Source organism: Urtica dioica, chromosome 11, assembly GCF_054948205.1.
Source record: "Urtica dioica subsp. dioica isolate 48M chromosome 11, U.dioica_male_clone48M_v1_H2, whole genome shotgun sequence".
NCBI lineage: Eukaryota > Viridiplantae > Streptophyta > Magnoliopsida > Rosales > Urticaceae > Urtica > Urtica dioica.
The window spans coordinates 9,087,478-9,103,665 of record NC_142766.1 but is presented as its reverse complement, the minus strand read 5'-3'; the positions used below and the strand labels follow the sequence as shown (position 1 = coordinate 9,103,665).

Genomic DNA, 16,188 nt, shown 5'->3' with positions numbered 1-16,188 from the left:
ATAACTCCGATACCATAAAAGCTGATATAATATTACGGAATAATTTTTCTCATTACTGGAATCAGTATATATATAGTACACGCTCAAACTAAATCCCAGAGAACTAAGATCAGATAACAATATGCTAACTACTCAATACAATATATTATTTCTACCTAATAAATAAATATAAATAATAATAATTAATACTAACAATCAGGAACTAATTCTTTTTTTTTTTAAAACAAGAATCTTTATATAAACATGGCTGAAAGCCTAATTACAAAAGCGGGCTGCGAAAGCACTGCCGAACTGTGTCTTACCTCCCACAAAAAACCAGGAGGCCGGTCAAGAATGGAAATAAAATTTACAAAAAAGGGTCCTTCAAAAGACCTTAGAACCGGACCTATATAACACTAGTCCAATCTCTCCAGAGGTCTGCCATGGAGAATGCTGGAACCTGTAACGAGCCCAATCCCTTTCTTTGAAGCAGTCAAGAAAGGAAACTGCGAACTAATTAGGACTAGTTACACGTGTGTTTGACTAACTAAATTCTAAGTATTTCAACAATTAGGTACATTTTTTATCAACTAGAAAGCTGAATTTATATGTAAATGCTTCAATCATGCAAGGAAATCTGCTCAAGCAAATTGTATTCTCGAGGAAAAAAAATTGTATCAGGATTCACACCCACCCCGATATCAGTTATTGGCTGCGTTTGGTTGAGATTAAAATGCCATGTTTTTGTTTTTAGAAAAAACTAAGCTACTTATCCAGTGTTTGACAAAACTATTTTTACAAAAAACTTCAAAAGAGATTTTAGATTTTGTACATAAGAGGGAAAAGCTAAGATTCTTAGCTTTCGGAAAAAGTGTTTTTAAGTTTGCTATACAAATTACCATAATATCCTCGTACAAAGTGTTTCTATCTAAGAGTGAAACTTTTTTTTAGTAGGAGCAATATCAACCAGGATTACATGATATATTAGCAGTGCAAAGCGCAGGTGGCACTATCGGCCAAGATTACATAGTAGGTGGCATTATTGGCCAAGATTACATACTTTTTAGAATAAATCCTAGAGGGACATGCATTTCTACATCTCATGGGGGCTTGAACCCATGACTTCTCCGTCGAGGTGTATGTGAGATTACCGCTAGACCAAGCTAGCTACCACTATCTAAGAGTGAAACTTGTTAAAAAATGATTTGTGCATTTTATTGGAATGTCGTTGGCCGTTGGAGTCCAATAGTAGTTGACTTTTTACGTTATCTTTTTTTTCTCTTTGATCTTTTTTAGAAAAAAAAATATTTTTCATATATATATCCATATAAATAAGGGTTATTAAGTTATATAGCCACACGGATATAGTGGATTGAGATATAACCCACCTTTGATTAATTTCTTGTAAATAGCCAAGTAAACTTATTAACAGATTAATAAAAGCCTTATTTAACACAACCAAACATATATTTTAGGTAGTTAATAGGCTGTCACGTATGCAAGTTGGCTATTTACAAAGTATTTACCAAAGGTTGGCTAATTTACAATTCTTATAGTTTAGGTGGCTTACGTAGCCAATTTTTTGTATAAATAAACATATTAATAATTATTATTTAATTTTTAAGAACATGTCTATTTTAGTCTTTTTACTATAATATATTTATTTTACCAAACGCTAAATCAACTTTTGTTATCAGCAACTGTTTTATAAACAGTTTACCAAACACTTGTCAGTTTTTGAAAAAAACAGTTTTTTTTTTCTTTCAAAAACTGAATGTTAAAGCACTTTAAAAAAAAAAACAAAACAAAACTATATGCCAAACGGGCCATTTATTTATTTTACCTGTAACTCTTGCAACCAGCCTATATAAATGTCAAGTTAATAATAATTAAGGGTATCAGAATTTCCTTTCCTCTCACAACATAAGTCTTCTGCGATTTATTGACTTGAAAAAAACTAAGTGAGAATACAAAAAGATACTCATTTATTTCTTTATTAATGAATGACCCATCATTTAATTTGCCATGATATATATGTAAAGTAATACTGGACTTGTATACATGATTATAAGGCAAAAAACAATGCAATAAAATCTTACTAAATCTTGCTTCACTTTCTGCTCATAGTCCACTCCAAGTACCTCTCGACCATGTCCAAACCGCAGAGCTCCTTGACAACCGGCAATGTTGCAGGAACATCCAAATGCTGGAACTTCACTGAATCAGTTTCCTTTGCAACACCGCCCCATGAAAGGTACTGCCTCCGAGCTTCTTTGACCACGGCTCTTGTGGCACAATGAACCGAACTTGCTAGAAGTAACGGCGGTTCACCAGAAGCTGCGCATACAACACACTTCAGGTTATTCATCGAGACAGACCTCAGTGCTAAGTCGAGCTCTAAAAGGCAATATGTGTAGTATACTGAGAGATACGGAGCCCTAAGAATTTGGAATTTAAACAATATGAACCAAATTCTCTTGTAAGGAGCTAGGATTTTATCATCCATGTCACTACTTGGTTTCAACTCAATTGTTTACTCTAGCGACTACTTTGAAGATTAAAAAACAATTAATTGAGTAACCAAACCACCAAAATTTGGAGATTTGCTAAATAGTCATTCTTTTCTTAATTTTAAGTAAATAGCCATTATAGTGATGTCGCATTGTTTTGACGTTTTTAGCATTACATTTATGCCCTTAGAGTTTGATGGTTTTATTTATAGTTATTAATGAATATTTACAACTATTAATGTCTTTTTAGTTTTGTTAGTAAATCTCGTGGCTATTTACTTAAAATTTATCAAAATTGGTTATATGACAAAACTAGAGTTTTCATATGGCTATATATCTAGAAAGCCCAAAAAACAAAAGCAATATTTTTGGTCCGACTATTTTTTGTTTCACCTTTTGAAGAGAGGATGCGTTTCTTGTGATGACCGCTATTCAGAACTTCAACGTTGAACTGTCTCGGAATGTTGTCCATTGAAGGTATCTTGTATGTCCATGTACTGTCGGAAACTACCAATCCCTTGGAATCTGTCAGATACTCTTCGAGCATGAAAAACCCGATTCCTTGAACAAAAGCTCCCTCAATCTGCAACAATTCCACCAACCGGCTTATAAATTATAGTATTGAACTCACACATAAAATACTGTCTGCATACACGGATAGAAGACTAAAATATGCTCACCTGTCCCAGATCCACCGCAGGGTTTAGACTCTTTCCACAGTCATAGATGATATCCACTTGCAAAATTGTGGTTTCCCCAGTCAGAAGATTCACCTCAACCTGTGAAGGGTAACATTATTCAGGCTTCATTGATACAACCATTTGAGTATTTTACAAAGGAAGTGGATGAACAAAATGCTGTGATGATAGTAGGCTTGCCTCGCTAACTGCAGCACCATAGATTAGGTATTGCCTGGAAGACGAATCAGGGGTGTATAAAGAATTCGCTGACATGTTCACAGATGTCATGTGACCCTGCATGAGGGAAAAAGGAACCAAATTTCTCTAATCAAATCAGTAGTTGAAGTATGTAACAGATAGAATGAAAAATACTTGATTTTAGAGGCTGCTGAAGGCACTTGAAGTTGAATAATGACACGGAAGATGAAAGAACCGAAACTCTTAGAAGTACAGAACAATAATAAATAAATATAAAAATAAACTTATCAAGCATTTGAATCCTGGGAAGATTTCATTTTTAGCTGATTGTAGTTACCCGAGAGATAAGAGCCTCCCATTTGATGGAACCCGTTTCCTTCTCCAAGATTTCCTTGAGAGGTGTTAACCTCTCAACAAGGGCGTTGCAACAGAGTCGAACCGCCTCGCAGCTTGCTTCGGAAGCAGTACTACCGGCCGTGAAACCTCCTTGAATCACGCTCAGCGTATCAGCCTGGATGACCCGCACTTTATCCAACAAGTCACTGCTTCCGTCGCAGCCGATCAAGCCGAGAGCATAAGCAGCCGTTTGTTTGACCTTTGTCCAAAGCCCCTGCCCCATTTCGACCCCCCCGACTTCAACGGCCACGGACCCATCTTGCAGAAGGCTGACTTTACCAGGAGTCGCTTCGACGCTCACTTGATACATGATTGGCACTCTAGATATACCTCTTTTGATCCATTTATTACGGTAATTAAACCCATCAACCGACTGGGTCCGTTCCTTGTAGCTCGAAGACACGGCCAACTTATCCCACATCGTGGGCAAAGTGTACTCAGGAGCTTCTCCGACGGCACCCCCATAGAAGAGGCAGAGGCTCTCAAAGGAATGAAGATTCCGGCGCCTGACTGAGTCGACTTCCACGGAGAGGAAAGAAGCAACGTGTTCGATTATGGCTTCGGCGATGAATGATCCCTGCACATGTCCTGGGGCCCGCATCGCAGACTTACTTGAGTGGTTTGTTTTGCAGACCTTTATATCGAAGGACAGAGCGCCCCAGTCGTATTTCTTGATTGTGGCCATCGTGCTGGATGGCATTACCGGGCTTATATCGGGAGAGAAGCCCGCATTGATCAGTATTTTCAGGTCCAAGGCCGTGATCTTGCCGTCTGATTTGAATCCGACGGTGTAGGTTATTTTCATGGGATGTCTTCCTGCGGTCATTATCACATCAGACTTGCGATTCACGTATGTCCTCACAGGGCGCCCTAATTTATGCGCTGCAAGTGCACATGCTGTTGCAACCTGAATAATAAAATGTAAAATTAATTAAATAAATATAAATTATGATGAATGCATGCATTTCCTGATAGTATCGAATGAGATGGGTATGAACCAAACATCATTGACAAAACATCCTCTTTTTGTTACAGTGTGAATATTATAACGTCTTAACATGGACAACAAATCTACAGAATACACAGTGGTTTAGAGTGAAGCTTGCTATTATCTGAAACTAACTAACCCATTTGCGCAATAAGAGAGCTAGGATGGTGACTCTTATCAAATGCTTCCATTAACAAGGTCATGCTCATTATCTTTCTTGAGATAAAAATCAATCAAGTATAATTATGAATAATAAGACTGACAATCTCAACCCGTTTAATAAAAACCGGTTGATTTTCTTGGGCTATAACTGAATACTTACAGGCATTGATTTCATGGCCTTTCCACCATATCCGCCTCCAACTCTTCTTGTGATAACACGGACATTGTGCTCAGGTATTCCCAAACATTTCGCAACAACCCTGTGTGAATGCTCCGGACACTGACTTGAGCTATAAACCACCATGCAGTTGTCTTCATCTGGTACAGCAAGCGCAGTTTGTGTCTCCATGTAGAAATAGTATTGTGAGCCGAGCTTGATCTAAGATGTTACAAAAAAAGTTTGAAAAATTAAAAATATCATAGCATGCATTGATGTATGTTCAAGAAAATGACTCAATAGAATAAAAAAAAAAAACAACATAAGCACTTTAAAAGTACCTCGGCAGAGACGATTTTGTGCTTGGCTTCAGCCATTCCTTTCGATACATCGCCAACTGGTTTTGGCATTAGATAAGCAGGGACCTCGAAGAAGCTCGATCTTTCAACTGCCTCTTCGACTGTTAAAATGGGTGTCCGTAAATTTTCAAATCCATAATCAACCACCGCTAATTTTGCAGCCTCGTCCGCATGTTTTTGGGTATCTGCCACCTGATAAAGATGTTATTGTTAGGGACCTCATGTTGAAAAGTGATTGGGAATCACCCCCAGCATGACTGGCAAGATAACTGGGAACCTCAGGCGGGACTTGAGACTACTACCACGAAATCTGACCGAAAGATAGGTAACTGAAGCATTCAAGTTATTGGAACGTCGCAAGGGGATCAGTTTCTCCTCAAAATCACTTGGTTGGACGCCGCCGCCAATTTCTTTTTAAAATCTCTGTGACGGAGCCTACCCCCTCTGAGCGTCATGTTCCTCTTGTGGAGCTACTTTGGAAGTCCCTGGAACCTAAGGAAGTTCAAATCTTTGGCTGATTGGTAGTCTCTAAGAGAGCAAAAACAACGGATCAGATCCAATGCCGTAACCCGGCCCTGACCAGCTGTACATGAGCTGTTCGACCATCTTGAATTACTCTCTGTTGATGGGCTGGAAGTGGAGCGCAGCGGCAAAATTCGGTAATCACACAGGACTTTGGAATATTTAGAGCGTTCAGGTTCTTTCAAGACGAAGACTGAGATCTCAACAGGCTCATTGACAACATCAATTTAAATATTGCACCGTGGTTGTATTCCGCTTGTAACGATTTTAACTTCTTCTCTGTCGGACCTATCCAGGGAGTGGGATGGCGTACTCTGATTGTAAGGAAGGTCTTTGTTACGGCCCGGGATCTTGATCTCGTGACGGGAGGACCCGTGATGAAGGTAATTACGAAAATTAGAGTGTTTGTCTCTCTGCTAAACCTAATCTCTCCTCACGTGAGAGAGATTAGATTATTTGGCTGAAAGATAATTTTATTAATGAAAAAGACCTATTTATATGTAGGTCAACTTACAACCGGGCTTTTCTTAACGAGGCCTAAACAAAATAAAAGACATAATAAAAAATCCATAAATAAAAGATTAAGGCCTTAACTTAAATACTGAAAACAGTAGCTTAAATAATAAAAACGAAATTAATTAACCTCGGCCCAATTAGGCCTTCGGACCACGCGGCCCACCGACCGCTGCACCGTTACGACTCAGTCGATGGTATTGTTTTCCATCGAATGAGTCTGTAACATTACTCCCTCCCTCCAAATCGAGGTTGTCCTCAAGCTCGAAATCTGGATAAGCTTCAGTGAACGTGTCAAACTCTTCCCAGGTGGCATTATCACGGTCGTCGTTGCTCCATTGGACCAGCACCTGTCGCCTTCCCTTGAACAACCGAGCGCGGAGGACCGAGTGTGGTGGACTGGGCAGCGTACGTCCGTCAAGGATTAAAGGCAGCTCTGTTGTTGAAGATGGTAGCTCGCCGCGATGTGGTTTCAGCAATGAGACATGGAACACGTCGTGGATGCGCGATCCCTCTGGAAGTTGTAGACGGTAGGCTACCGATCCGATGCGGCCAAGGACACGAAAAGGCCCGTAAAAACGTGGTGACAGCTTGTGAAGCGCAGATTTTGACACCGACAATTGGCGATAGGGCTGAAGCTTCATCCACACATAGTCACCCACCGCGAATTCGACGAGGCGATGTTTGCCATCGTATGTTGTCTTCATACGGTGTTGTGCTTGTGCCAAGCGATCGCGTGCTTCGCGGAGTAGTACAGTACGGTCTTCGAGAGCGCGATCGACAGCTTCCACTCGCGCGGTTCCCGCCGTATAATCAAGTAGCCGCGGAGGGTCACGACCATAGACCAACTGGAACGGAGTGGCCTTTAGAGCAGTGTGGTAAGAGGTATTGTAGCAGTACTCCACCCATGGTAGCCACTGTAGCCATTTTCTGGGTTTATCCCCTGTCAAACATCGTAGATACATTTCAAGAGTACGATTTACCACTTCCGTTTGCCCGTCAGACTGCGGGTGATAGGCCGTTGTGAAGGCTAAGGACGTCCCGGAGAGACGAAGAAGCTCACGCCAAAACTTACTCCGAAAGACTGGATCCCGGTCTGTGACGATGGATATCGGAAGTCCATGTAGGCGAAACACCTCGCGGAAGAATGTGTCGGCTACCGAAGTTGCTGTGTACGGATGGGCCATCGATAGGAAGTGTGCATACTTCGAGAAACGATCCACGACGACTAAGATGACCGTTTTTCCTCCCGACTTTGGAAGGGCTTCCACGAAGTCCATGGAGATGTCAGCCCAGATGGCCGTCGGAATAGGAAGCGGTTGTAGGAGCCCTGCCAGCTGAAGAGTTTCCCACTTGTATTTTTGACAGATTTGACATTGCGCAACATACTCTTGGACAGACCGCTTCCAACCCTTCCAATAAAAATCACGACGTATGCGCTCCATAGTCTTTTGGACTCCTTCATGCGATGAATTGTGAAAGTCTGCGACTATCCTCGCCACTAAATGTGAGGTGGCTGTTAGATATGCTCGTTCCTTGAACAAAATAAGGCCATCTCGAACAACCCACGCGCTCCCCTCTTCCCCGCGAATTACGTTGTCTCGCAAGGTGCGTAGTGACTCATCGGTTTCGATCTCTTTGCGGAGCTCATCGAAAACGCTAATTCTGGTAGTGGATATGGCGAAGAGCGCTGCTCCCGCTGACTCCGAGTCCTCCTCACCGCGCCGTGACAAGGCGTCTGCCGCACGGTTTAAGGCACCCTGTCGATATTCAACCGAGAAGTCAAAACCCATCAACTTGCTTACCCATTGTTGTTGTGGCGAGGTCGTTAGACGCTGTTCGAGGAGAAACTTGAGGCTGAAATGATCTGTTTTGATCGAGAACTTATGCCCCCATAGGTACGGTCGCCAGTGTGTCACGGCTTTTGCCAGCCCTATGAGCTCTCGCTCGTAGGCAGCAAGCTTATGGTGTCGCTCGGCGAGTTTTCGGCTGAAGAAAGCAATTGGGTGCCCTTTTTGCTGCAACACTGCGCCAATCCTGCTTCCCGATGCATCGCACTCGACAACGAAGTCCTCCGAAAAATCTGGTAAGGCGAGTACGGGGGACTCGGAGAGAGCCTTTTTTAGAGCGAGGAAAGCCGCATCTGCCGCCTCATCCCAATGGAACCCGTTCCGGCGAAGAAGTCGAGTTAAGGGCGTTGAGATGATGCCATAATCTTTGATGAACTTTCGGTAATACCCAGATAATCCCAGGAAACCACGGACAGCCCGAGTTGTACGTGGTATCGGCCAGTCCACGATCGCCGTGATTTTACTTGGATCAACGGCGACTCCCGTGCGTTGGATGACGTGACCCAGGTATGCCACTTCTTGAAGGCCAAAGGAGCACTTAGCACGCTTGAGGTAAAGTCTGTTCGCTCGCAGAAGAAGCAGGACTGCTCGGACGTGTTGGAGGTGGTCCTCCATGGTACGACTGTATATCAGAATATCATCGAAAAAGACCAAAACAAAACGCCGTAAGTGCTCGCGGAATACCTCGTTCATCAAACTTTGAAAGGTCGAAGGAGCATTCGACAATCCAAATGGCATGACGAGGAATTCGTAGTGACCATGGTGGGTACGAAAGGCTGTCTTCTCGACGTCGTGGGGATTCATGCGTACTTGATGATAGCCCGATGTCAAGTCGGGCTTCGTAAATAACGCAGCTCCATGCAGTTCGTCGAGCAACTCGTCTACTACGGGAATTGGGAACTTGTCCTTCACCGTTTTCGCATTCAACTCTCGATAATCGACGCAAAACCGCCAAGAGTTGTCTGCCTTTTTCACCAAGACAGGCGATGAGAATGGTGAATGACTCTCGCGGATGATCCCCGTGCGTAACATCTCAGCGCATTGTCGCTCGATCTCGTCTTTTTGCATGTGGGGGTAACGATAAGGTCGTACTGCCACCGGATCGGTCCCCGATAGCAGCCGAATTTGGTGATCACAAGCGCGGGGAGGAGGAAGGCATGTCGGTGTAGCAAAGATATCCTCGAACTCCTCGAGAAGCAATCCCAAATCTGTACGCTCGTCGGACAAATGGAAAAGCTGTTTGTTCTTTGGCCGTCGATCAGGCACCTCGCCGTGTAATGTGATTGTTTCACCATTCAGCGTGAATTCCATCTCGCGAGCTACGAAATCCCAAACTATCCGACCGAGGCGGTTCAACCAGCGAATGCCGAGGACGATGTCGAAGCCGTCTAATGGGATCGCGAAGAGATCAGCAGAAAACTCGTACCCCTGGACATATAAGGAAATGTCCCTGCAAATTCCGCTGCTGTCCAATCGACCTCCGTCGGGGAGAGCCACGCATATGCCCGGCCGATGTTCCACGGTTAAGCCGAGCTCTTTGGCGGCGCTGTTTTTTATGAAGTTGTGGGTGCTCCCGGTGTCGAGCAGCGCCCAAAAGGTCTTTCCGGAAACCATTACCCGCACCTGAAAGGTTTGGGCGTTGTGTTCACCTCGAATCGCGTTCAAAGAGAGCTCGAGGTCGTCGTCGTCGTCCTCGCAATTCTGCCCGTCTTCGACCAAGACGATGTGAAAAAGGGCTGGCTTGCAGCGATGACCCGGCGCGAACAACTCGTCGCAGTTAAAACAAAGTCCCTTGGCTCGTCGTTCAGTGATCTCCTCGCTCGTTAGTTTCTTTAAAAACCTTCGCGGGTTTCCTGATGGAGGTCGTGGTGTCTGGCCGGTCACTCCTCCTTTTAGCGTGCTCGTGTTACTGACGACAGGTGGTCGCGAGGTGCTCGCCGGAAGGCCTCCAAAAGTGCGAGGCCGTCTGTCGTCGATGAGCTTTATCTCATTTTTCCGGGCCAGCTTCATCGCCGCGTAGAGAGATTCTGGTCGGTGGTACTCTACCTCGCGGCGTATCACATCACATAGGCCGACGCAAAAGAACCAGATACTCTGTTCAGTCGTCACGCGCACTTGTCGACCGAGGCACGCCTCGAAACGTACACAATAGTCCTCGACCGAAGCCACTTGGCGCAGGAAAAACAGCTCCCCCAACGGGTTCGCGTGTTCCTCGGGGCCAAATCGGTCCATGCACATCTCGGAAAATTCGGTCCACGTTAACGGCTGGTCAACCATCCTCCTGAGGTTGCGATACCACCCGTGCGCCGGTCCCGTCAACACGAAAGTGGCTTGTCGCACTTTGGATTCTTCAGCCGTCATTTGATCGTCGAAGAAATCCTCGCACTTCTGAAGCCATTCGGCTGGTTCCGTGGTGCCGTCATAAGGTAGGAAGTCCATCTTGGTGAAACGTGGAACTCGATTTTCGCGGCTTGTCTCCCTGGCAGCAACCACGACTCCTCCACGAGCATCGCCGAAATCTCTTTCGTCGGCGCCGTACATGTTGGCTCTTGGCTCGGATGCTCGAAAATCTTGGCGAGATTCGCTGAATCCGATTCCTGGGAGCCGTCCCCGTCCTGGCCATACTCCGCTGCTGCTGCCGCGTGCTCGACCCCGACCTGCGACTCCGCCGTGGCTGTTGATTGTTCTGCTCCAGCCTCCCTCACCAGCAGAACGCCCATGGCCCTGGCCGCCCAACCCGGATTCCCCGTTTTGAGTCCGAAAATCTTGACTCGGTTTGAACCCCTCGACTCGCCCCACTTGTTGATCCGGCAGTTTGCCCTTCAATCGCTCGTCTGTTGGCGATGTGCGCTCAGCATCGTTGAACTTGTCATCCTCATCACTTCCCCTTTGTTTTTCTGATCCTAAACCTTGTGCCGACTCTGCCTCGAGTGATGTTGTCAGATTCACCATCGCGGTCAGCTCTGCCAGTTTCTGCTCCACGCCGGTCAGAGCCGCAAGCTTCTGCTCCAACGCGTCCTGCCTCTTCCGTCCCTCTTCAGCAATCTGTTCCTGCCGAGCCATGAAGGATCGTAGCTCCTCCATCATGCTTCCTGGTGCGTCTCCCATCTCGAGCCGCTCTGATACCAAAGTTGTTACGGCCCGGGATCTTGATCTCGTGACGGGAGGACCCGTGATGAAGGTCATTACGAAAATTAGAGTGTTTGTCTCTCTGCTAAACCTAATCTCTCCTCACGTGAGAGAGATTAGATTATTTGGCTGAAAGATAATTTTATTAATGAAAAAGACCTATTTATATGTAGGTCAACTTACAACCGGGCTTTTCTTAACGAGGCCTAAACAAAATAAAAGACATAATAAAAAATCCATAAATAAAAGATTGGCCTTAACTTAAATACTGAAAACAGTAGCTTAAATAATAAAAACGAAATTAATTAACCTTGGCCCAATTAGGCCTTCGGACCACGCGGCCCACCGACCGCTGCACCGTTACGACTCAGTCGATGGTATTGTTTTCCATCGAATGAGTCTGTAACAGTCTTCAGACATGTTTTCTCTGTCGGTTCCTTCTTAAACTGGGCTGGCGTGCTGTCCAGATCTTTGAAATAGGCCAGTTCACTCTGCTTGTAATTATCAATTTTGATAAATTAATACATTTACAGTTTCTTAAAAAAAAATTAGAATTAAGAAGGGTTCATAAGGTCATGAGTTGCTCCACTTTGGCCAATTGGTTTTGAGATGATACTTAAAATGGTATCAGAGCCCACAAAACTCAGATGTGAACCAGTCCAAAAATAACATGGTATCAGAGCCAAATATGATTGAGAGCAAGAGCCCCCATCTTGAGAAGATATGTTAAGGATCCCACGTCGATAAAGTAGAAAGACTTAGCAAAGATTATACCTCCTCTAATTCTCATTGCTAGTTGGTTTTGAGAAGGAACCCACAGTACTCAACGGTTATCCTCAGAATCTCAACCACAATACCCCATAAGGAAACTAAGAAATAACAATCGTCTAGCAAAGAATGACTCTGGCTATAATATTGTTCAGTTGAAGCAGGGAATTACCAGAAGAGCAATAGGCTGACCAGCATACTCGGCAATGTTGTCAGAGAACAAAGGTTCGGGGCCAAACATGATTAGAGATCCCACATTCTCTCCGGCTTCAGGAATGTCTCTATAAGTAATAATCTCAACAACTGGTTGGTCCGTATGCTTGAAGCTTATACCTTTGACTCTCACAAGAGGTTCTGTGCTGTAAATAAACGATCCGTATAGACAGCTCGGTGGGGAAGGAATGTCATCTACGAACACAGCCTCGCCTACACAAATGAAATTAAAGACTAACGACTGCTTGTTTTATGACTAATAGTCAAGGATAACAAATTTATACAAACCAGAAGCTTGAAGGGCTGCTCCGGATTTAGTGACCGGCTCTCCCACAGGGTAATACTCACTGCTTGATCCGATAATTTGTTTTCCCGATGATAAGAATATGTTATCCTCCTTTAGTATAATCTCAGCTGTACCATCAATGACTGGACTGAAAAACTCAAACAGATAAGCCACGGCCAAGCTCGACCTGTAAGCAGGATTTGTAGTGCCTTCTTCGGGAACAACAGAAGCTCTTACTAAATTACACGCTTCGTATAAGGTTTTGTGGTTCAAAAATTTTCCAGACAAAAACTTCTCGACCTCTCTTGCTCGAATCGCGTGGTCCGTTCCGTAAGCTCCAAAAGCAAGTCGACAGCTTGTCACCACCGAGACTCCTTCACGGGTCCCGCACGGAGAGACTTCGGCCAAGAAAGCGGCGTTCAAATATGGCAGCGCGTTCCCAAGGGGTCTCGGGGCAGCACGATAGGTTTCGAACATCAGAGAATCCTTTTCGGATGAATCCCAGTTTGGAATCTTGACGCTCAGAAGAACGCTATCCAAATCCAACGGAGGGCTTTCTAAAAACTCATCCAACGTGATTCTTTTACGCCCGGCACTCGTCATCACCTCCACCGTGGCATCTGCTGCGAGAAGTATCGTAGCGAGATCCGAAGGAAATTTCCTCCTCTGAGCCATCACCAAGTTCCCTCCGATGCTAGCAGAGTTTCTGACAAAAGGCGAAGCAATCTTCTCCATATGGCGACGAAGTTGACGAAACACCCTCTCACCCCCAGAGTAAAATTCACCTTGTCCATCACTCTCTCTCAATGCTTCGATGACTTTGGCGATCGAAACCGCCGATCCGATCTCGAACCCGGATGAATCCTTCCTTATCGCCGAGAGCTCAGGCAAATGCTTCAAATCGATATACCTGTCATACCGCTCTATCTCTTTGTAGTAACCAGCTCCCGTGTTACCAACCACAATCTTAGTCTTCGTACCTATCGAGGCTGATAGTGCGTTCTTCAGGTCATCGATGGTCCGAGGAGATAACCATCGATCCGTTCCAAGATCCACACCAGTTTCTTCCTTCAGAAACTCTGGGAACGCAGGTACCGGTTTTGAACGGTCGTAAAAGGGCAGGCTTTTCGCTTTCTCATCCTTAGATTGTCCGTTTGTCCAAAAGGCGTTAAAGCCCAAATCCTCGATGTCGAGATCGGCGGCGAAGCTCTTGCAAACATCGGCGATGGAGCGATAGCCGGTGCAACGGCAGAGATTCCCAGCGTTGGCTCTCTCGGCCTCTGAGACAGTGAGCTTGGAGAAGCCATGGGGAGGCTCGGGACGGTCTTCTTTTCTCTCGGCGGCAGCGATGGCGGAGACGAGGGAAAGGCACATCCCGGGAGTGCAGAAGCCGCACTGGGAGGCGTGGAAACCGGCGAACCTCTCGTGGATTGGGTGGAAGCCGTCTCGGAGGTTTCCCAGCCCCTCGGAGGTGGTGATGGAGCACCGGTTCACGCTCCGCACCAAAGTCAGGCACGAGCTCACCGTAAAGTCTTCGACCTTATCGCATTTCGGGTCGTATTTCGACACCAACACCACACACGCACCGCAACCCCCTGGAATCGGAAAACACAGTTTCAATTACAGGCTTTATCATTCAATGGTCACTACATTCAGATGAAAAAGTAATCTCAAGTGTCAATGGTCAGAAGTAAGGGTTTTGTCTCTATTTTAACATGTGATTTAGGAAACAGACTGAAACACAACATGATGTAACACTCCTTCCTGTTGGAAAGTATCATCAGGAATAGGTAAAGCAGAAGATTAGAGAACAAACTCTGGTTGGACTGGATAAGAGTGTGAATGAGACAATTCTCTTAAGACGTAAAGGAAAAATCAAAGTGCTTAAGAGTTTCAAATTCTCACAATTCCATCACATCGATCAACTATCACCATCACAGAACGAACTTACAAGCAAAAGCCCAACGATTACACAGGGGAGAGAGAGAGAGAGAGAGAGAGAGAGAGAGATAGAGAGAGACCTTCACCGCAGCCGAGCTTGACACTCTTGTAGCGAGTGCGAGTCCGTAAAAACTCAAGGAGAGTGGTGGAAGGATCGAGGTTTGGAAGCTCGAACCTCTCTCCATTAACAGCAAAGATCAAGACTTCACTTCCAGTTGATTCTGCGTTGTCGTCCATTTTCGGAAGTACCGTGTCGAAGCAAATAGCTCCAGAAAATATAAGTACCAATTATTCTCTTTTACTATTCGCTTCCCGCGAGTTGATATTGTTTACTTTGAGGATAGTGAAGCCGTGGTTGGTGATGTGGCGTTATGATGGTGTCTTATTGCTTATATATTAGTGTGAGTGTGATCTTATTAGTACGGGGGCAAAATAGCTGAAATTTTTCAACATACCTTACTCACAGTTGTCGTCTTCATTAATGCAAAAAAATGACAAAATAAGGATACTCTTACCGAATTAATCAAATTGAAATGTTGAACTTAATAGCATGTAAAAACGATTTTGACCCTATCTAAACACCGCTCATTTTAATTTATTAATTGTCAAAAAATTTTAAAAAAATCCCAACAAATATGTAACTGTCTTCCTACAATTCAATTTTACTTTTTGAAAAAAAAAAATATTGTAAAACAAAACGATAAACACATAAAAAAACTTAAAAAATAAATTAACTGAAAAAAACCTGTAGTCGAAAATGAACACGACCACGTATTAACAATAAATAACCATAACTTTACGAAAATTTACAGTAATTAACTATGCAAGATTTAGAAGTAAAAATTTGGGAAAATATGGCATATAGCATTAATTAACATTAATTAATAGAAAAAATTATGGACGATTCCGATGCGGTTCTCCTCTCTTTCTCAATCAATGCACGATTCTTCTGCACCTCCGCTGGCCAATGAAGAGTCCCGCCACTCTTGGAGCCCAGATCAGGCCGCGCGACGCTCGAAAGAGAAAGAGTTTCGCTTCGGAGCCCAGATCCGGCGGAATTCAACGACAACAGACAAGATGTTACAGCCAACACATTGGGTATATCTTGAAGCCCCCGTCGCCACGAATTTATAAGACTTGGAATCAATCGAGAGAGACAGAAAGATCAAAATGAGATGGTATAAAAAAACTGTAATTAAAAAAGAAAAGAAAAAGAGAGATAGGAGAGAGAATGAGAGATCTTACCAATTCGAGATTTAAATTGCATTTTTCTTTATTTCTGTAGAAAAACAGCTCGTCAGCTCGTCTCACCTCGTCAGCTCGTCTCACCCCGTCAGTTCGTCTCACCTCGTCAGCTCGTCTCACCATCAGTTCGTCCCTCAGTCCATAATCCATCTCAGCTCACTCCGAACTGATCTCACCATCTTGGAACCAGCCGGTTCCTTGGAACTCATCTCACTTTGGGAAAAGTGTTGCATTCATTGTTCATTCCATTTTCTATGTCTTGTTCTCTGTGTATATTTATTATTCTCTATTT

The 16,188-nt window shown here is 44.3% G+C and overlaps 1 protein-coding gene across 1 annotated transcript; it reads right to left on the bottom strand.

Moving 5' to 3' along the window:
• Positions 1-1,941: 1,941 nt before the first annotated feature.
• Positions 1,942-15,019, bottom strand: LOC149381049 (indole-3-acetaldehyde oxidase-like). Its single transcript, XM_089601006.1, has 10 exons — positions 14,732-15,019; positions 12,713-14,305; positions 12,384-12,637; positions 5,412-5,621; positions 5,074-5,292; positions 3,705-4,670; positions 3,368-3,463; positions 3,170-3,268; positions 2,883-3,072; positions 1,942-2,316 (listed from the first exon to the last, which is right to left on the bottom strand). Exons 1-10 carry the CDS (start codon positions 14,886-14,888, stop codon positions 2,090-2,092), a joined length of 4,011 nt encoding a protein of 1,336 aa, XP_089457132.1. The 5' UTR covers positions 14,889-15,019; the 3' UTR covers positions 1,942-2,089.
• Positions 15,020-16,188: the final 1,169 nt, after the last annotated feature.

Coding starts and splice junctions, on each gene's coding strand:
- LOC149381049 (XM_089601006.1), bottom strand. CDS start 14,888: ATGGACGACAACGCAGAATCAACTGGAAGTGAAGTCTTGATCTTTGCT. Junction 5,293..5,411: donor ACAAAATCGTCTCTGCCGAG/GTACTTTTAAAG, acceptor GTAACATCTTAG/ATCAAGCTCGGCTCACAATA. Junction 3,073..3,169: donor CTGCGGTGGATCTGGGACAG/GTGAGCATATTT, acceptor GAATTGTTGCAG/ATTGAGGGAGCTTTTGTTCA.